This window comes from Arvicola amphibius, chromosome 11, assembly GCF_903992535.2.
Source record: "Arvicola amphibius chromosome 11, mArvAmp1.2, whole genome shotgun sequence".
NCBI lineage: Eukaryota > Metazoa > Chordata > Mammalia > Rodentia > Cricetidae > Arvicola > Arvicola amphibius.
The window spans coordinates 34,522,151-34,543,823 of NC_052057.2; the positions used below are offsets into that span (position 1 = coordinate 34,522,151).

The window sequence follows — 21,673 nt, forward strand, 5'->3', positions numbered from 1 at the left end:
AGTGGTTGTACGATTGGGCATTCTATTGGATCTGTCTCCCACGCAAGAAGAGACACAAGGAATTAGCTGAGAGAAAAGACTGAGCACATAAAGGAACGTGGTAACATCCCAGCATAACAGCAAGATGCTAAGAAAATGCCAGGCTGGAGTTTCAGCTGTCAAAACAAGCTCAGAAAAATCAAAATAGAATCTACACCAGACGTGATCCCAGTACTGTGAGGAGGAAGGTCAGGATTTCAAGGTCATCTTTAGCTGCACAACTTGCTGGGATGACAGGCGCGGGCCTCATGCTTGTCCCAGGGAAGGAAAGGGATAGGATCTCAAGCGACTTGAATTGTGGATCTGATCACTTAGATTTATAGCCAGTTTATAGTATTTTCTTTTCATCGAGTGCCACTGCCTTTAAATTAAGGGCACATAATTTTAACTTTTATCAAAAACTGCACTCCTTGGTAAGTAAGATGTCAGATAAATTAATCAAGGAAGATAATCATTCCCTTAAGAAAAAAGAAAAGGACATGGTCAAACAATCTAGTAATAACAGAATCCATAGGCAATGCAACTTCCCACTCAGACTCTGCAAGGTGTCCGCTGACCTCCGCATGTTACTGTGGCATGTTTCCCCCCAAATCATAAAATGTCTTAATCAACAATCCATTTTTTCCTTAGTTTAATGAGGAGAAAAATGTGTTGGTGATGCTTACAAACACAGAAGGAGTAACACCAATTTGGGTTTTTGCTTTTTTTAAAAGGTGTTTTATTTTCTTTTTTGAGTGTTTCTGAACTTCTCAAAGTACATGTATACACAAAATAATATCATAAAATACGCATTACAAACTGACCACACTTTTACAGATAATACATCATTTCCTGAACAAACTTACTGGCTCAGAACCGTCCCCTGAAGGACAGAACAGCCTCTTGGTTTGTGCCCTCCCTACAGCACAGGTGAGTAAAAAAAAAAAAAAACTGAGTGCTCCCAGTTGCTTTCTAAGGTTGAAACTTCAAAACTGCCTTTGCAGTAAGCACAAACCCGTGTTATTATATATACGCGACAACCGAATGAGAAGGCGTTTATGAACCAACACTCCTGTCCGTTCTTTTTCTTTTCTCTCCCACTCTTCTCTTTCTTCCCCTTTTCTCTGTCAGGGGTGCAGTCCAGGCCTCACAGTGCTAGCAAGCATTTGATCCCAGCGACATCACCACCTCTGCAAACCGTAGATTTCTTTCCCCCAGTGGTGAGGATTGGACTCAGGGCCGTGTAAACGCTTGGTAAGAGCCACTAAGTCACGGCCCCAGAAGTATGTTAATCTGTAACTTATGAGAACAAGACAAGATATCCAGTCTGCTGAAAAAGATATAATAAATGTAGTGCGTTGCAAGCAGCTGTTTCTGCCGGTGCACTGCAGTCCTCGCGGATCAGACTGTGTTCAGCACAAACAAACCTGAGAACTTCGCAGCTGGAACGTCGTTAATAAATCATGATGACAACTGAAATGCTAGCAGAGCTTGAATATACCGCTTTGTAAATATAGCAGAGATCAAATTTAAAAGTCAATTCAAATACTTCAAAATAATTTATTTTTTAAATTCCACAAAATAAAACTATTATTTACATCGGTTGCAATAGCACTAAGAATTAGAAATAAATTTGTTTCAAGTCTTGAAAGCAATTATGAGCATAAGACAAAATTTTAAAAAAAAAAGGGAATGGTCATGTGACTGCTGACATGCCCACTGGCAGATATAAACAGCAGACACCTTCAAAACAAATTAATTTATTTACACAAGCATTCCAACAGAGCCCAGTTGTTTTCAGTTACATGGGCAAGGTTTTGTAGAATCACAAAAGTCAAACTCTCTGAATCTACATACCCAACTTATGCCAATTCAGAAAGCTCCACATCAACACAGCACTGTGAAATCAGCCACATCCCAAAGCCCACAGGCCTCACGACAATTACAGTCAGCTGTGCGTTGTTTTGTTAAAAAAATAAAACAAAAAAATCCTTCAAACTATGTATATACAGAAAATATGTATCTTTCATATCCATTTCTGAACTTAAAACCTATATACAAAATCCCTCCTTGCTTTTGATACGTTCAGATCTGGACTGACGTGACGATTTGACCCTGGAGTTCCATAGAAGAGACGAATACAGCGCACTGGATCTTCCGTAAGGAGGAGGAGCTGGACTGTCAGCTGGTCCTGGTGCGTGCCTGTAAATGTACTAAAGGAATTTTGTAAACAATGGCCTTCGAGAAGACAGGAGGCCAAGGTGCAGGACTACAGGATCTCCTAAGGTCAATCAGACCTTGTTTGTGGAATTCATCTTGCCAGAAAAACAGACAACCATTTTTCTTCCTTTTTGTTTTCTGATTATCACAATTAAACATCAGGAGATGCTACTGCTGATTTCAAGGACACGCGGCTTTTGTGTGAGGTCTACTTCCCCCACGGAGGCCGAGGCCGCGCCGTCACGGTGAGTGGTCCCTGGGAGCCAGAGGTTTCTCAGGCGGGTCACCGGCAGACGCAGGCAGAGCAGCAGGTGGTGGCGGTGTGGCGGAGAGCGACGGAAGTCTGTGGCGATTACTCTCCTCCCCAGGAGTAGATGAATGTCTTTTTCTCCCAAGTTCCTCACTAATGGGGGGCTGCAAGGCAGGAAAGACAACAGAGTAGACACTTTCACTGCCCCCCGCAGAGTCTAAGGCCAGGCTTTCCAACCAGGGGCTCCCATGCTGCTTTGCAGCACATAATGAATTCTCACAGCAACTCCAGGGTTAAATCGACGTTTCCTTGGCCGGCTGGGATTAGCTGTTCAGTCTACGTAAACTTGAGACGCTTCTCTCACATTTGGGAGAATAAGCACAGAGGGGGGTTCCTCCCTCCAAGAAAACACGTTCTAGCCTTTTCCTTACCCTGAGCTCATGTTCGGGACGCTCCGGTGTCTAATGGTTAACAGCTGAATGGGACCAGAAAGCGGAGAAAGGTGCCAAGCCAAACAGCCTCAAGCCGGCCTGACATTTCACCCAGGATCCCCGTGCTAGAGGACTAAACAGAATTATTGAGGATACTAAATCCAAACACCTTCAACCCCTTTAGACTGCAAGCAGTACTCTGTGCTGCGGGGTCTTTCTTCAGCTATAGATCCAACTGTATAAATACCATTAGGCTAATACTGTTGAATCTGAAAACAAGTGAAAACGGTCATCTTCTCCTGCCTTCTGGTGTACTTGTGGCTTACACTGAGGCAGGAATGACGTCTTTTCTATTTTTCAGCCCCACCCCCCCATTCCCTCCTTTGCAGTTATTTTCTTGGTTTAACCTTTTTTTCCCCATTTGAAATTAAACCAGTTAATCAAACCGATTAACAGTCTTGCATTAATTTGCCAGGGATCTATTCAGTCCAGAGCTACAAGCACACTAGGATCAACCCTTACACTAATTTTATTATGAAGAAACTATAAATGCCTATCAGCACACGTTATAAAAGTTATATGGACAAAAGCACATTACGAAGTAGAAAGTTTCTGCCAGGGAGTGATGGCCCACACCTTTAGTCCCAGCACTCAGGAGGCAGAGGCAGGTGGTTCTCTGAGTTCGAGGACTGCCTGGTTGACAGAGCAAGTCCTAGGACAGCCAGGGCTACACAGGGAAACCCCGTCTGGAACACTCACCAACCCTACCACAGGTAGAAAGCTGGGGCTGGAGAGATGACTCAGCAGTTAAGAGCACTGGCTGTTCTGACAGAGGATCAGAGTTGATATCTCCAGCAGCCACATCAGGTGGCTCACAGACTCTTGTAGCTCCAGCTCCAGGGGATCCAAAGCTCTCTCCTGGTTCTGCGGATTGTCTCCATAAATGTAGAAAAACCAGGGGCATCGCCTTGGTCTAGGAGCCATCTAAGTATGGTTGCATATCCAAATTCAAATGCACGACAACTGTACCATTATGTAAGATGTTTGCATTTGGGAAATTTTGTGTGTGTGTGTGTGTGTGTGTGTGTGTGTGTGTGTGTGTGTGTGTGTGCGCGCGCGCGCGCAAGTGCCCATGTGTCTGTGTGCACGTGGGGAACAGCAGTTGATGTGGGACACATTCCTCTGCCACTCTCCACCCTATCTTTGGAGACATGGCCTCTCACTAACTCCGTGTCAGGGTTACAGATGCACACTGCATGTCCTCAGCTTTCACATGGATGCTGGGGAATCTGATGCAGGCTTAGCAACTACTTTACCAACGGAGCCATCTCCCCAGCCATTTCCCAACTCTGGGAAATCTAAATGAAGAAAATAATGATTGTTTTTTTAAATCTATTTTTGTACCTGCTTTCAAAGTTTGATGTCAAAAGTGAAAAGTTAAAATTTTAAAATTAAAAACCCAAAGATTTAAGATCAGGATTATAAAAATTTGTTAAGTTATAAAGCTGATAAAAACAATAGGGGAAAGAAATTAAAACTTACATCAACACGGAAGTCTTCTAACTTCTTAAAACTACAGAGGTATTCCTGAAGTTTTGGGTCGACAGACTGTGTCTTAGACTGAGAATACTTCAGATAGGCCCAAAATTTTTCCAGTCCATATAGCTGGCCTTAAAAACCAAAGAATATATGTTACATGGAACTAACAACTATGATCCCACCAGCAGTATACCACTTACAGTCCATTAGGACACACACTAAATCAGCAAAGGTGGCAGCTAATAGTCACTGATCATTTGTTATATAACAGGCACAATTTAAGTTTTTATCGTGGGTCGAATTAATCTGACCCCCATGTAACCGGACTGGTGAGAAGGTTCCTTATCTCTGCATTACAGATGGGAACACGGGAGCTGGCAAGGTGGAAGAGCCAGCCTAAGTCACGTGGCTACTAAGCAAGGGGAAGGGACCCAGAGCCTACACTCTGCACACCTAGCTATGCTCCTGAGAAGGACCAGTGGGCAGCTGTTTATCAAGAAGTTAATGTTGGCACACACTCCGTAAGGCAGAGAACCTCACAGGCTGGGTGGTGCTGATACACACCTTGAGTCCCAGCACTCGGGAGGCAGAGGCAGGCAGATCTCTGTGAGTCTGAGGCCAGCCTGGTCTACAGAGCAAGTTCCAGGACAGCCAGAGCTGCTAGATAGAGAAACTCTGTCTTGGGAGAAGAAAAAAAAATCTCACAGAAGGAGCTGTCTCACTATATGGTGTCATGGTGTCACACCTTTATCAAGAACTGTAACAGTGGGCAGGGTCTTAAGTGATTTGTCCTGAAGATAAAAATCTTCACGTGCTTTTCTAAAACTACGTGTGTGTGTGTGTGTGTGTGTGTGTGTGTGTGTGTGTGTGTGTGTGCGTGCGTGCGCACATGTAGGTTTGGGCCAAGACGCTTGTTAGAGTGGATTCTCTCCCTTCACTACAGGGCTACAGGTTTGGTGGCAGTGCCTTTACCCAGGGTCATCTTGTCGGCCTTCCTTCCCATTTACTGACAGGTCAAGTCTACAGTTTCCAAAGACAGTGTTTGCTTTTACCAGATTCGTAGTCTTTTTTGGTTTCCTCTTGAAAATCCTTAAAAATTTCTTGTCTGAATTTTTTTTCCAGTCCATAACTATAAAACCTGAAAAGACACTCTAACCCATACCTGTGGAAAGGAAGAAAAAGGCATAAAACTGTGGCTTTGCTAGACTTTGCAAGCACCTCATAGTAGCATTTTCTACCTGGCACAGCCCTTAACCAAGGTCGCTTAGTCGTATTTCTTATTTTTGTTCTCTGAGCCAGAGTCTCACTCTGTACTCACGGCTACCCTAGAACTCACAATGTAGCTGTAGCTGGCCCTGAACCTGCCAGCCTCCTGCCTCAGCACAAATTGTTAAAGTGCAGGAGTGCTATTTCCTAAGAGCTGGTCAAAAGACTCTGTGACACTGGAAACGTTTTAGATTTTTCTCTTGAATACAGTCTTTTGTCTGGAACAGTTCACATTTTTCATCTTTTCAACTATAATGGTCTAAGCTTAATTACAGAGCTCCAGATGTTATAAAGTATATTCACAGCAGATTTATAACATCACTTAACAAATCAGAAAGGCATTTCCCCCTGTTTCTTCTCTCATAACTACCTAGAGAATCTGGGACAAGTACTGAGGCTTCTGCCTTGGCAGCTCCCTTCTCTTAGATCAGCGCTCTGTGAGTAGCTACTGTAATTGTCTGCTCTGTCCCTTTAAGAGACAAGCCACGCCCACTCCCTTCCCATCTGCTGAGGCTTGCTGATCTTCAGCTTCTAGCCTGAGTCCCTTCTTTTTTGTCTCCCTCTCCAAGAGGTAGCTTCTGTCTCTCCCTTCTCCCCACTTCTCCCCCCCCCTCTCTCTCTTCTTCTTCTCCCCTTTCCCTTCCATAACCCACTAAATAAATATCCAACCTCACTCTGCATGGTGTGCCTATCCATGTCTCTGTCTCTCACCTGCCCGCCTGCGCGGCTCCCTGCCCAGGACCAGCAGCCTTTGGAGACCTGCGACCTGCGACATGGCCTCGTGGTGTGCCCATCTGTCTGTTTCTCCTCGTGGGACTGGCTGCTCCATCCAGGTCTCTCAGCCACCAAGCAACTCTCTGCCTGGGACTCACTGCCCCTTGTGGCTCACTACAGCCACTTGGGGAACTGCGGCTGTCCCTACCTGGGACTGGCTGCTCTCAGGAGCAGCAGCCCACTGCCTGCTGCCACTTTGGGGACCTGTGGTCTCGGGACCCACTGCTCACTGCCCACTGCCTGCCATCACTTTGGAGGAGCTGCGGCGTGGTCTCATGGACCCACTGCCTGCTGCAGCCACTCAGGGATCCGCAGCATTTTACTTAATCCATTACAACTATGCTAAAAATACTCTTTCTTGTGAGGCAGTTGTGGCTAGGAAGTGATGCCCTAGCCAACGGCCAAGGGAAGGAGCCCAGGAAGATACTGCAGAGATGCCAACCCTGGAAACGGCCTGCATGGGACTCTATGAGGGACCTGGGTTGAAGCTACCTGACCAGATGGGTTTATAAAGTTGCCCTTAGGCGTTAACAAACGTTTGCTTTAATCTGAGTTTAGGGTTATTTACTGCACAGCAACATAAAACAAATATAACCCGTATTCCATTCACACTGTGGTTATTTTCAAAGTCAGACTACTTGAAATGATGTTTTTAAAAAGAATATTAGAAAAGGCATTAGGAAACGTTGGACCTGTAATTCTCTTTTGCATCTTCCCAAGCAAGTTGTCTAAATTCCTCATACATTTTCCTGTGGAAGTGGTCTCTGAGGAAGAAGGACCAGAAACGAAAGAGGGTGTTCATTTCCTGGGACTGTCCAATTCCTAAGCGTTTTCTCTCTGGAAAGAGAGAATACCTCAAATGAAAAAACAAAACATGAAACAACCCCGAAACAGCGATTGAGATTCTGCTAAATAAAGGACCAACAGTAAATCTATGACACACCACTCAAGTTATGAATACTTGTCAACAGTACAGCAAGAAGGTACTAAGTCCATTTACTAATGTGTTTAAGCTGTAAAAAACCCACAAGAAAATATAAACTAAAGGTACTTATTTAGGACAAAATAAAAGGCTATCTTAGTAAGATATAAAGTGACAGTTTAAGTTTTAGAATCTCCTGCACATCAGTGCAGCTAGACAAAGGGCAGGCACCTTGTCATTTAGACCAAGTTCCCTACCATGTCAACACAGCTAGACGAAGCGTCTCACCACTTAGACACCTCCGGCGATACTTGTGGTACTCTCGCTGGGTGAAGCCGTTTTCCTTCAGCAGTTCGTGAGAAGGATGCTGGAACTTTGGGAATGAGTGAGGCGTGCAGCTGCAGCCTCCTGGGAGTGGTGCCCCTTCCGAAGGTGAAGCATTGGAACTGCTGTTTGAGGACAGGAAAAACTATCAGTGGCTCACCCGAAACAAGGAGACTGGATTCTCATCACCAGGACTCATGTGGATGCTGGGTGGACGTGGCAGCTGCCTGCACTTCCAGATTCAGAAGGCGGAGACAGGAGATCCCTGGAGCAATTGCCTAGAAATATTAGCCATGTCAGTGACTCTTTTCTGGGCTTGACTAAAAACACCGGCTTCAGTGAGTAAGGTAGAGAGGACATCAGCTTCCATCCTCCAAGTGCGCACGCATACCCACACGCGAAAAGGAGGAATAGAAAACTCCCAAAACACAAAGCAATGTGTGCTTCTATTTCTTCATTATTGACTGCCTGAGCAGTGTCAAGCCATGCTTAACTATGTACACATCTGGAGGCCCAAAAATGAGCCTATTTCCACCTTGTCTGAAGGTCAGAGAGTTTGAGGTTGCTCAAAACTGTTGACAACTACTAGGGCTATGCATCCTGACCTAGGTGTAGTCACATGGTCCTTCTGACAGTAAGATGGTCCATATAGGTAGATCCACTTCACCCTGACCAATATTCAAGATATTCAAGAATACTTCTGCTCCTTCTTCTAAAATAGGAGGTTTGACCTTGGCAGTGGTGGCCTTCAGGATACTTGGTCTATGGTGGGTTCACTGCCTAAACAACAGAATGCTTTGTCAGGAATTCATGACTTGATGGCTCAGGTATTGAAGCAAGTAACTATTGTCCTTTGTATTATGTTAATGTATCTTTTGTTTTCTTCCCCCTTTTGTATTGGAGTATAAAAGTGTCTGGAAAATAAACATGGGTGAATTCAGCATTCGGTATGCGCTGAGGGGCCCTCCTGGTTACTATCCTACATCTTAGTGATTCTTTCTTATCTCTGTTCCTCCTACTTTACATTTTTCTAATCCTTGTGCCCCTACCCTGCTAAGTGGTATACTTTGGAAGCATGGTCTCGGACACAGAAGGTCCAAAACAGCATCACTCAGAACAATGCCACAAATTCACTAAAACTCTAAAATGAAGAAAAAGAAAAGGAAAAAAGAAAATTTAACAGCTCATTTACTCTTCCAGGTTGTTGATTTATTTGAGAATAGTTTTGTTGCTGTTGTCAACATTACAGTACCGGAGAAAACCTCAACTTAACTAGATTAAGATGAATGACAGAGATGAGCAATAAACTCAGACAGGGTAAAGCTAACAATCTCACGGTCACACCTGCATGTGCCTACATTAGTCTCCCTCTGAAGGACCGACCACCGTGGACTTTCTTCCGTATGACCCTGTAATTCAAGTGTAGGTCTTCCTCTGCCTCCACCGGGGTTCACTATTCTTCATCTACCTTGCCACCAAGATCCTCCTAAGACAGCAAGCAACGCAGTTGGGCAGTTCTCACAGTGCAGACAGCCCCTGGAGGGTACCGGGATGGAGAGCTCCAGGTTCAGCTCACCATCCATATTTGTGGGAACACAGCGTGGCAGCGTGTGGACAGTCACAGTCACCACCACCATCCATATTTGTGGCAAATTGTGGGGTGAGACAGGGAATAGACGAGTTATGAATGTTAATTATTAGCAAGAAAAATATAACATGATCAAATTTGACTCTTAGAAACTCATTCACCTGGCGGCACATACCTTTAATCCCAGAACTCAAAGGCAGAGGCAGGCAAATCTGTGTGAATTCAAGGCCACCTGGTTTACAAAATGAGTTTCAGCACAGCCAGAGCTACACAGAGAAACTTTGTTATGATTTCAGCCACAATAAGGCTGACACTTCTGGGTTCTAGGGCCATGCATGTACGGACAAGCCCTCAGGCAGAAGGGCCTAATGGCCCCAGGGATGTTAAAGCCCCCTCCACGTGACCCACATGCGGCGTGGTTGCATCATCCACGTATGACTCAGCTAAGCCCTTGCGCGCATGCATGAGCCCCTGTCATCTGCGTACGATGTAGTCATGTCAACCCCCTGTGTGCATGTGCAAGGCAGCTTTTAAAAGCCGGCCTTCCCCAGGCCTGTACACACCCCCTCTAATAAGCTCCTAAGGGGGTTTGTTGTTCCATGTTCCCTTCTCACTCGCACCAGACACAAAAACCACATCCTACTGAAATTGCCCTTTCCCTACTAATCTCTAACCATGCTAAAACAAAACAACCCACACAAAACCAAAAACCCAACCCACTCATGGATTAAAGTCCTTCAAAAGCAGCGTGCTGAACAACACGCACACACCCTATCTGTTAAGGACAATGCATTTAAGGAGAGCCGTGTTAAGAGCATTCAAGCTTCAAGACCGCATTGAAGATGAAATCCCTAGCACTTGTTTGACAAAGTTAATCATTCCTGGGGCCTGTCAAATGTCTCAGCTGAATTTAATGTGAAGAAAATGATCGCACAGTAAATCTGAAACTCTCTACATAAACATGAAATAGGCTTTAAATTCTTATATTCATTGTGTATCCAGGTGCACCTACACACATGATACTAGAGGACAGATAAAGAAGAACTGGCATGCATTCTGGGGGCTAACCTTGGGTTGTCAGACTTTGCAGCAGGCACATTTACCCGGGGGCCCATGGGTAGGGTCTAAATAAACGGCACAGTAATATGGTAATATGGTAATGGCTTATAGTTTCACCTGTCGTTGCGGTAAATAATGGTCTTTGTTGTTGTTTTTTCGAAACAGGTTTTCTCTGTTTAATAGCTCTGGCTGCCCTAGAACTTGCTTCGTAGACCAGGCTGGCCTCGAACTCTCAGAGATCTGCCTGCCTCTGCCTCCCGAGGCCTGGGATTAAAGGCGTGCGCCACCACCGCCTGGCAAATAATGATCTTTTAAAAGTTAAAACTAAAAAGAAGAAAGTACACCCTGCTAATAGATTATCTGTTTCTTCTCGAGAGGGAAACAAAATTCAAAATACTCTCTTTCTATATTTTTAATACAGTTTGAGTAGACCATTTAACACAAAAATTCTCTTAGCACCTTCCAGGAATCTACTGATTATTATGAAGAATCTAGGCTACTTCTAAGGAAATTTCCCAACACTCACACCATTCGTCCAATCCCCATTTGGGAGGAAGAACTGAAATGGAAAACAGGCTGTGCCCGAGTCTTCTCTCTGCATCCCCCCACCAGAACTCTCAGTGCTCCCTGAAGAGCGCTGCTCCTCCCACCCTCCATGGTTGCTCGGTTGTAGAATTCTCTACATGTTAATTTTCAAATCCTTCCAAACAGCAACTTGGTACCCTTCTCCAAAAACTTGAAATGAGAGCACAAGACAGTGTGTGACAATCAGGTACCTGAGAGAGGGTGGTCTTGGCCCATGGTTCCGGGAATCCATCACCCACCCAACGTGACACTCTAGAGGGGGGTTGGTGCTGTGGCTCGTCTTCCTCTTTCGTGGACTCTAAAGGAAAAGAAGTCAAACATGGCAATTTCTTTTGGTAGTATGACCTTCACAAGGAAATTAAAAGCCTCTGCTGTCAACCAACTCCCACATTCACACTGCAGGTGGCACATTGTGAAATCACATGAAGTCACAGACCCCAAACATCTTACACACAAGATACAGAGCTTACCAAGGAGGACCCTGACTCGGGTGGGGTACACGGCTAAAGGAAATCAGCACAGAATGATTCACTACACTCTGATTTTTATCACGTGAGCCTGTATGAGGAGGTCCTGCTCAGTCTGAGAAAAGATCACTACTGTAAGAACCATTTTGAAGGGACCTGCTGCAGTTTGGAGATGCCGCCCCTCATGCTGCTAGAGGCACGCAAGGCGGGCCTCATATTTCTGGTCATTTGTACCTTTCCATCCATGGCTCTTGGTTCTTTGACAACAGGATAAAATCTCAGTGTTCTGTTGGGACCTTGCAGTCGAGGCCTTCGATGTGCTCTGGAAGCCCATGCAGGATGAGTCCTGGGGGATGCAGGAACTGCAGAGGGCATTGCATCAGACTCTGCGGCTATAGCCATTTCTGAAAGATCAAACACTTCTAAGCTCATTTGTCAGTCAAATCTGCAAAGTAGCTCTTGAAATTATTTAGATGCTAAAAAGAAGATTTTACTTTGGCAGCAAAGACAAATCTGCAATTGTCTAGGCACAAGAGATTTTTCATCAAAACATTTCAAATCTCTTAAAAAGAATTAAAATAAATACTTGGTAACTGTTACCTGGTTTTACAACGCAGCAAGCAGGCGGGACGGTTGGCCTTCTACCAAGGCTGATGACCTGAGCTCTGCTGCACAGCGCACACAGCCCAGGAGAGGACAGAGAACCGCAAGCTGTACTCTCACCTCCGTATGCATGCTGTGGGGGTGTGCACCCACACACATGCACAAACACATAAATAACACAACTTAAAGGAAGGCTCACATCCCTATCATCATGTAGACTTCAATTTTCTTCTTGCTAACCCCCCACCCCTGAGATAACTAAGCTCTAAAACATATGTACACACACACACGTATTATTTTCCCAATTGTCTTTGTATATAGGACATTATACTTTGTTTCATGTTCTAAGGCGAACATGTCTGTTTTTCCAGGGTTTATATGAACGGAAAGCAGGTCTTGGGACTTTCCCCAGGCTGACCACCTCACCACTGTCTACAGTGGCTCACCAGCTGACACTCAGCAGCAAGCAGCACAACAGACTTTTGCCAATCTCACCCCAAGTCAAAACCAGCTTTTCTTCAGACAAGCACTACTTTCTGACCACAGGATAGGGATGTTATTTGCATTTCCCGGTAGGTATAGTGGCCTTGAGGGTATTAGCACAGACCCAATGTCAGAATTCCCCTTCCATGAGCTTACCACTGGCTATCCTTTGGCTATTTTTCTACTGCACTATTTGTCTTGGTGATTTTTTTCATAAAAATCGTATGGTAAGACAAGTGAGCAAAAGATAGATTGAGTACCAGTGGCCAACATGCAGACTCTCTCTATCTCTGTGTTTCTTGTGATTCACGCCTGTTTGTTCTTTTAGCCCACAAATACTATCAAGCACCTACTATCTGCATATACTCTGCAAGTTTGTCAAGTCAAAACTGAATTTACCTTCACGCCACTATTCCTAAGATTTCTCTCATGTTCACCAGTTGTTCTGAAGAGCCATGAGACCTGCCTCCACTCAGAACCCGTCTTTCCTGATTTGCTCCATCTATTCCCATTCTCTGCTTCAATTAGGGTTTCCCAAACAGCTGTCCTGCTTGCTCGATGCATAGTTTTCCCTTCTCTCCGAAAGTCCTGTTCTTCATCTTGTGTACAGCCAGCTGGCTCTGTTTCTTTCAGTGCCCAGCACAGATCTGGGTGTGTGAGACACAGCTTGGGCACCCCTTGCCAGCAGAGTAAATACTTTCTGTGTCCCCCGGCACTTTATCCAGATGTTGCCCTGTTACAGCTTGGATCTGGAATATCTCTCAGAAGTCCAGGTGTAAATGGGGTGGTACTCAGACGGACACTGGTGAAAACTACTACAGACGTAGAGCTTCCTGGGGAGTCGGGTCCCACAGAGGTGTGCCTCTGTCCCTCCCCTTTTTGGGCCTCCCATGCCCCATGAGGTACAAAGGCCCTTTGCTCCTAAACTCCCACCACAGGTCCAAAGGCAACAGGGCCAAGTGACCATGGACTGAATTCTTGAAACTCTATGCCAGAATTAAATGCCCCTTCTTATAAGTTTCTCAAATATTTTGTCAGATCGTTAGAAAGCTGAGCCACAGTTTCAGGTTAGCCCACTGACGTATACTCCTGTCTGTCATCTCAGGAGACCCCTGGAAACAGACTCACTGAGCACCAGGGAGAAGGAACGGTAAACTTAATTCAGTTGTGTTTATGCTATTTTACTTCTGCCAAAATATCATACAATCATGAAAATAAAAATGAGCATATACTAGAACAATGTCAAATCAAGCACCAAGGTGAAAGAAATGCCAAATCTTTAGGATCAACAACATCCTGCAACAAATAAGCTCCCTAGGGCCGTATAAGACCTCTGAGAGAGTCCCACCCATGAGCTGGGTCTGAGCCTCGAACCCAATACTACTAAATTATTAGAAACATATATAAGAAGGGAATGAGAACAAATTAAATGATAACAACAAAGGTCAAAGGAGAGGGACAAACTAGGAATCCCAGCAATCATCAGCAGTATAACAACTAAGCAATGGCTGCAGCAGGTTCTAAGGAAGCAGGACACGAGTTGCACAAGTCCATAGGAAATGTTAAGGCTCAGTTATACTCAAAGGTGGTTGGGATTCCAACTTAATATTCTGAAAACCAACAATTGGATCAGAGCAAGGGTTTGTCACTTACTTTCCTACAGAAATTTAGTTTTATTATCATGCTGCAACACATGAAGAAGTATTTCCAGGACAATGCGACTAGGAGAGAATGCGGTACCAGAAACAGATGGGGAAGGCTAGGCAAGATAAAGAGCGCCAAACCACCACCAATGATTGACATCAGGTCAGACTGGCACGTTTCATCTGTATCTGAATATTTCAAAGATGAAATGATAAAGGTCTTGTAACTACAGTTATGCACTTTATGCAGGGGGTGTGAGGGTATGGCGCTCAGGGGACCACTTGGAGTCGGTTCTCTCTGTCCGTCACACGAGGCTGAACTCAGGTCACCAGGCTTGGCAGCGAGCACTCTACCCATTACTCTTCTCCACTGCCCAACGAAAGTAAGTCCTTTTATTTCATTTATCAACTTGATTCTAGATTAATATCAATTTGATATGCCAGTAAGAATAGATACAGCAATTTAATGAAGACTAAGATCTATGCTTTTTATTTTAAATTTGTGCAGCCCATTATTTATAATGATATATAATTATCAATAGTTCATTTAAAATAAAATACTGATAGCAGGCATTAAAATACTACTAAAATTTGCAGATATAAGGATTGAAGGGATGGCTCAGTGGTTAAGAGCACTGGCTACTTCTAGAGGACCCAGGTTCAATTCCTAGTGCCCACATGGCAGTTTATAACTTCAGTCCCAGATGATCTGTCACCCTGTTCTGGTCTCCATGGGCACCAAGCACATATGTGGTACATAGATATACATGCAGATCAAACGCACACACACATACACACACACACACACAGAGAGAGAGAGAGACAGAGACAGAGACAGAGAGAGCGAGAGAGACATAAAATAATCATTTAAAATATGCATAAAAGAGAACAAGCACATGCTAATGCTTCATCGAGTGCTAACCCGACAGAACAGATCAGCAGGAAGTGCGTTCCCAACACACTTATTGTTCACAGAGGCTTTGCTGATGTGCAACACAGCATTTACTGAAATTCAAATGCCTTCAAGTAGATACATTTTTCTAAAGATTTATTTATTTATTTTATGGATATGAATGCTCTGTCTGCATGTAAAACTTTATGTCAGAAGAAGGGATCAGATCCTTCTCTAGATGGTTGTGAGCCACCGTGTGATTGATGGGAACAGAACTCAAGACCTCTGGAAGAGCAGCCCAAAGTGATTAAATTTTAATGATATGTAAATTATACTTCAAAAGAGCTAAAAAAACAAATCAGGCCACCTGCTCTTCAGAACACCACATTACAAGCCATCTACCATCCATCCAGATGTTGCTAAAAGCTCTTGAAGGAATATCTTATAAGCTAAATAGTGGCTAGCAAAACGTGGTCCTACCCAGCACCCTGAGATGGGAATTTGTCAGCGATGTACATTCCTGGATTTGGCCTATAACTCACTGGACCAGGAATTTGATGTGGAGCCCCATTTGAACTAGTTTCCCAGTGAATAACCGAATGTTTGCTAAATCTAAGGGCCGCTGAGCCTACTCTCCTACAAGGTGAGAATTTCCAAAATTCACCCCCACCAAATCAAAGTACAGCTCAGTGTAATCCCTTCCCACACTGTTTGCTGTTCCCCACAGGAGCGGTCTTGTACAACAGCAACACCATATTCACCGGAGACAGAGACTTCAAAGGTTTTCTGCTTGTCAGTTTGTTTTTAAATTAATAAAGGTGTCACTAAAGACAAGTTCAGCAAATGCCAGAGTGTAAATACTTAAGGCTTTTGGTCAGGAGACCTCTCAGCTTTGCCTCTGTGTCATGAGAATAGCCCTTAGTCCTAATAATGGAAGGTTATGACCACCTACCATAGGTCAGAATATGCTGACCACAAACTGAACTAGAACAGCCAGTCACACTGAGCTTGGACTTTTTGTTTTCTTTTTATATCCCAACAAAAGTCCCATATCTTCCACCACCACCACCCACCACCCCCATCCCCATCCTCTCTTCCCTCATCCAGTCCTCCACTGTTTCTCCTCAGATACAGGTGGGCATCCCATGGATATCAATCAGCCATTGTATATCAAGTTGTAATAAGAATAGGCACCTCCCCTCCTATTAAGTCTGGACGAGGCAACCCAGTAGGAGGGAAGGGTCACCAAAACAAACAACAGAGTCAGAGAAAGGCCCTGCCTTCACTGTTATGCGTCCCACAAGAGGACCAACTTACACAATTGTAACATATGTGTAGAGTGCCTAGGTCAGTCCCTTCCAGGCTGTCTGGCTGTGGGTTCAGTCTCTGTGAGCCCCTATGAGTGTCCAGGTTAGTTGGTGCTGTGGGTTATCTTGTGGTGCCCTTGACACCACTGGGTCCTGCAATCCTTCCTCCCTCTCTTCCGCAAGGTTACACAAACTCTGCCTAATGTTTCTCTGTGGGTCTCTGCATGTTTCCATCAGTGGCTGGGGGAAGCTTTTCTGATGAGAGTTGGGATAGGCACCGATCTATGAGTATAGCAGAATATCATTAGGGATCATTTAATTAACTTTTTCCCATAATGTTTGGTTCTATCCTAGAGCAATGGGAACTCCCAGGAATCTATGAGGTAACTCTAGGTAAGACTACAAGCAATAGGGGTTATGGAGCCTAAATCAGCCTCTCCTGAAACCAGCACAGACTTTCAGTGGAGGGTCTGGAACCCCAACCCATCCGCAAACCCTTCAACCTGTCCTGCCTACAAGATGTGCTGGGTAGAGATGGAGAGAAATTGGCAGAGCTACCAGAGAGATAGCTCCCCATGAGAGCCGGGACTCAGAAGCAGGATACCCCAGAGACCTAGAATGGACTTTACTTAAATAACAACAAAAAATTTGCCCAGTGGTGGCACATGCCTTTAATCCCAACACTCAGGAGGCAGAGGCAGGAAGATCTCTGTGAGTTTGAGGTCAGTTTGGTCTACAGAACTAGTTCTAGAACAGGCTCCAAAGCTACAGAGGGAGAAAGCCAAAAACCAAAAAAAAAAAAAAGAAAAAAGTTATAACTGTACTGTATTTATTCAATAAAGTACAGGGTAGTGTGAGGATCCAGTCAAACTTTTAGAATAGAAAATCACAACCGCTGAGATTAAAAATATCAAGTAATGCTCTAAAGAAGAAAGGACTGGCTGGGCAGTGGTGTTGCACGCCTTTAATCCCAGCACTTGGGAGGCAGAGGGAGGTGGATCTCTGTGAGTTCGAGGCCAACCCGGTCTACAAGTGCTAGTTCTAGGACAGCCAGGGCTGTTTTTACACAGAAAAACTCTATAAAAAACAAAATGAAAGAAAGAAAGAAAGAAAGAAAGGAGAGAGAGAGGGAGGGAGGGAAGGAGGGAGGGAGGGAGGAAGGGAGGGAAGGAAGGAGGGAGGGAGGGAGGGAGGGAAGGAGGGAAGGAAGGAGGGAGGGAGGGAGGGAGGGAGGGAGGGAGGGAAAGAAGGAAGGAAGGAGGGAGGGAGGGAGGGAGGGAAGGAAGGAGGGAGGGAGGGAGGGAGGGAAGGAGGAAAGAGGGAAGGAGGGAAGGAGGGAAGGAAGGAAGGAGGGAGGGAGGGAGGGAGGGAGGGAAAGAAGGAAGGAAGGAAGGAGGGAGGGAGGGAGGGAGGGAGGGAGGGAGGGAAGAAGGAAGGAAGGAAGGAGGAAGGAGGGAAGGAGGGAGGGAGGGAGGGAAGGAGGGAAGGAAGGAAGGAGGGAGGAGGGAGGGATAGGAGGGAGGGAAGGAGGGAAGGGAAGGAGGGAAGGAGGGAAGGAAGGAAGGAAGGAGGGAAGGAGGGAGGGAAGGACGGGGAAGGAGGGAAGTAGGGAAGGAGGGAAGGAAGGAAGGAGGGAGGGAGGGAGGGAGGGAAGGAAGGAGGGAGGGAGGGAGGGAAGGAAGGAAGGAGGGAAGGAGGGAGGGAAGGAGGGAAGGAGGGAAGGAGGGAAGGAAGGAAGGAAGGAAGGAAGGAGGGAGGGAGGGAGGGAGGGAAGGAAGGAGGGAGGGAGGGAGGGAAGGAAGGAAGGAAGGAAGGAAGGAGGGAAGGAGGGAAGGAAGGAGGGAAGGAAGGAGGGAGGGAGGGAGGGAGGGAAGGAGGGAAGGAAGGAAGGAAGGAAGGAAGGAAGGGTGTCAAGACCGGAATGATAAAGGAGAGGGTGACCAGGAGCTGCGTGCAGAGTATCAGTGATAGAGCAGCTGGCTCAAGTCATCCTAATTCACACATAATTGGAGTCTACAAAGAAAGGAACAGGAGAAAACTGCTAAATTTTTTTTTGAGACAGGATCATATTTTGCAGCCCACACTAGTCTAAAACTGAGACCATCCTGCATTAGCCTCCTGAGGGCTGGGATGACAGGATGCCTATCACCCAGTTTAATTTAATTTTTTAGCTTAAAGTGATGAAAGTTTCACAAAATTTATTAAAATTATATAATTACAACTATGTAAAAAGAATTCAATGGCCAGTACTTGGGAGACAGAAGCAGGCAAATCTCTGTAGAATGGTTTACATAGCAAGTTCCAGGCCTGGTTCAAAAAAAAAAGTATAAAAACAACAAAAGGAAAACTATGACAATTATACCTAAATGTCTTTAAATGGGTGACAAATTATTTAAAAAGGCAGTCACATTGAACAGAAATTGTCCACCTCAACAGAGGAAAACAAAGATGTTGTAGGATATGTGTTATGCCAGGAAAAGATGGGCTACATTTGTTTACGCTGCAGAATATTACTTTAACTGTGTAAAGGTGGCTACATTTGTTTATCCTGCAGTTGTCTAATTATGTAAAGATGTGTTGCACATGTTTCCTCTTGCCTGCCTAAGGCACCTGATTGGTCTAATAAATAGCTGAACAGACAATAGCTAGGCAGAGAGAATAAAATAGGAGGAGAAGTCTGGGCTCAAAAGGAAGATTTAACAAGAACAAGAGAAGGAGAGAATGACAGACATACCTGGAGCAAGAAGCCAGACAGATGCCAGCCAGCCAGACACAGAGAAACAGTGAAAGAAAGACACACAGAAGGAAGAAAGGTCAATATGCTCTGAGACAAAAGGTAAAGAAAACAGGTTAATTTAAGTTAAAAGAGCTAATTTGTAAAGATGTGTTGCATTTGTATTAATTAAATAAAGTTAACTTGGACTCTTGTGGGGTTAGCAACTGGTTGACAGGAAGTACCAGCAAGGAGTTTAGCATGGGATTTTTTAGTTGGGGCGGTGTGAAGGGAGTAGCTTCCGGGGTGCCAGCAAGGGAGAGTTAGTCAGTTGCTGGTCTAACTCTCACAAGTTTTTAACCACAACCTTTGACTCTCCATAGAAGTTTAGTTAGAACTACCTTTCGTGGCAGCAACAGAGCCATTGTCTGGTGGAACAGAATTCCCCCCAGGATGCAGCCTTAGCAGTTGGGCCGCTTGTAGTTTAGAGCACAACCACTGTAACAAAGGTGAGACAACACAAACTCACTCGCAGCACTCAGGTCATTCCCCAGAAGCCAGTCTGATGACAGTGACCCTCTCACTGGATGTCACTGGGAGTGCACACCTGTCATCCCACCACTGAAGAGGCTGAAACATAAAAATCACCCTAAGGAGAGCCTGGGTTTCACTGCTGCCTTGAAAGATAAGGAAAGCTAGAAAGAATAATGTCTGTATTGAACAACGAGTGACTAAATTTCCGTATCCAAATGATGGAAGCCAAAAAGAGGTAGCACAATGATTTAAAATGCTAAAAGAACGGCCAACCCAGAATTCTACATCAGTGAAACAGAAAGAAGAGTTAGCAGATAAGGGAGAATTAAGAGAAGTCGCCGAATATACTAAATTGCTACAGAATGGAACAAATTGCTAAGGAATGGATTTTAGTAATAGATAAGGCATGATAGCAGAAGGAGACGTAGACAGCAGAAATGGAGGGAGAACAGAGTAACGTGTGGACTGACACAATGGTCTGCGCCCTGTTTTAAGTTCTTAAACACATCTTTAATAGTTAAAAAACTAAAACATGTATATGGACTGGCAGTGGTGGTGCACACTTTTAATCCCAGCACTCGGGAGGCAGAGGCAGGCGGATCTCTGTGAGTTCAAGGACAGCCTGGTCAACAAGAGCTAGCTCCAGGATGGGCTCCAAAGCTACAGAGAAACCCTGTCTTGAAAAACAAAACAAAACAAAAAAGTGTACAGCCCAATGGACTTTTAATTGTATGAAGACATAAAGAAGAAAACTACTGAGTAAAGAAATACATGGGAGGGGCCTGGAGAGATAGTTCAGTTAAGGGCACTTGCTGCCCTTGAGAATTCAATTCTCAAGCACCTATGTGGTGTTCCCAGAAGATCTAATGCTCTCTTTGCCCACAACAGGGAAAACTCTCTCTCTCTCGCTCTCTCTCTCTCTCTCTCTCTCTCTCTCTTTCTCTCTCTCACACACACACACACACACACACACACACATGCACACACACAATTCTTGGGGAGACAATGAGATGATGCAGTGTGTAAAGTATTTGCTGTTAAAACCTGACAACCCAAGTTCAATCTCTAGAACCCATGTAAAAACAAAAACAAAATTCAGATATCAGCACTCCCAAGAGACCAAAGAAGGGCCTAGAAGATGGTGGGTCAGCTAGTACAGAGGATGGCAGAATCAAGAGATGCTTGGTCTCAAAGGCAAGGGGAAAAGAAAACCCATTCCCAAAAGTTGTCCTCTGACAAACCTCCCCTTATGTGTGCATGAGGCTATATACACACACACACACACATACACACACACGCACACACACACACACGTGTGTGCGCATACACACAGAGGGGGAAATGGAACAGTACAGAAAGCTTATACACAATTTTATTGCAATAGTAAAATATTTATTGTCCAAAATCTATGAAAAGTTATGTTTCACAAATCCTAGAACAACCACTAAAACCATTAAACACACACATAGACATATTTCTAAGTTCAAAATAAACTAAAAGACATCAAAAAATTAGAAATAACCAACAGAATGCAGGAGAAAGGAAAAAAACAACTCAGGGAATAGAAACAAAGAAATAAAAATGTAAACCTAATATTAAGCAGAAAAAAAAGTTCAAGCACTTGATATGTCGTATTTGGTTGTTATCCATGGAGGAATGGATGGGGTTGTGGAGGCAGAGAGAAGGTGGGGAGAGAGACTGGGTGGAGAAGAGGGAGGGGAAACTGTGGTCAGGATGTAAAATAGTAATAATAATAACAATCATTAAGAGAGAGAATGCATTTATGTATACACATGAACATGGGAGGAAAGGTGGAATTGGGAGAGGAGAGAAATTGAAGGCAAAGAATAGGAGGTGGAGGGGGCTGGAAAGATGGCTCAGAGGTTAAGATCATTGACTGCTCTTCCAAAGGTCCTGAGTTCAATTCCTAGCAACCACATGGTGGCTCATAACCATCTGTAATGGGGTCTGGTGCCCTCTTCTGGTGTGCAGGCATACACACAGACAGAATATTGTATACATAATAAGTAAATAATTTTTTTTAAAAAAAGAATA

General features: G+C 44.6%; 2 protein-coding genes and 1 long non-coding RNA gene across 4 annotated transcripts in view; 1 reads left to right on the plus strand and 2 right to left on the minus strand.

Annotated features, from left to right (window-relative positions):
• Positions 1-1,100: 1,100 nt before the first annotated feature.
• Positions 1,101-11,690, minus strand: LOC121677366 (la-related protein 1B-like). Of its 2 annotated transcripts, XM_042055973.1 has the most exons (7): positions 11,678-11,690; positions 11,168-11,274; positions 7,905-8,022; positions 7,191-7,335; positions 5,511-5,620; positions 4,462-4,589; positions 1,101-2,652 (listed from the first exon to the last, which is right to left on the minus strand). In XM_042055973.1, the coding sequence occupies exons 4-7, from the start codon at positions 7,298-7,300 to the stop codon at positions 2,479-2,481; spliced, it is 522 nt and encodes a 173-aa protein (XP_041911907.1). In that variant the 5' UTR covers positions 7,301-7,335; positions 7,905-8,022; positions 11,168-11,274; positions 11,678-11,690; the 3' UTR covers positions 1,101-2,478. The 2 variants fall into 2 exon arrangements, with proteins under 2 accessions (XP_041911907.1, XP_041911906.1); XM_042055972.1 differs by having other exon boundaries at positions 7,191-8,022.
• Positions 2,158-8,685, plus strand: LOC121677367. The gene is made up of 2 exons (XR_006020920.1): positions 2,158-2,483; positions 6,464-8,685. It is a non-coding gene; the product is annotated as an uncharacterized LOC121677367 (long non-coding RNA).
• A 63-nt stretch (positions 11,691-11,753) lies between the features above and the next one.
• The window catches only part of LOC119826004 (la-related protein 1B), an 83,386-nt gene continuing 73,466 nt past the window's right edge, over positions 11,754-21,673 (minus strand). The window contains 1 exon segment of the mRNA XM_042055971.1: positions 11,754-11,847. Within this exon segment, the coding sequence (XP_041911905.1) occupies positions 11,836-11,847 (12 nt within the window). The 3' untranslated portion in view covers positions 11,754-11,835.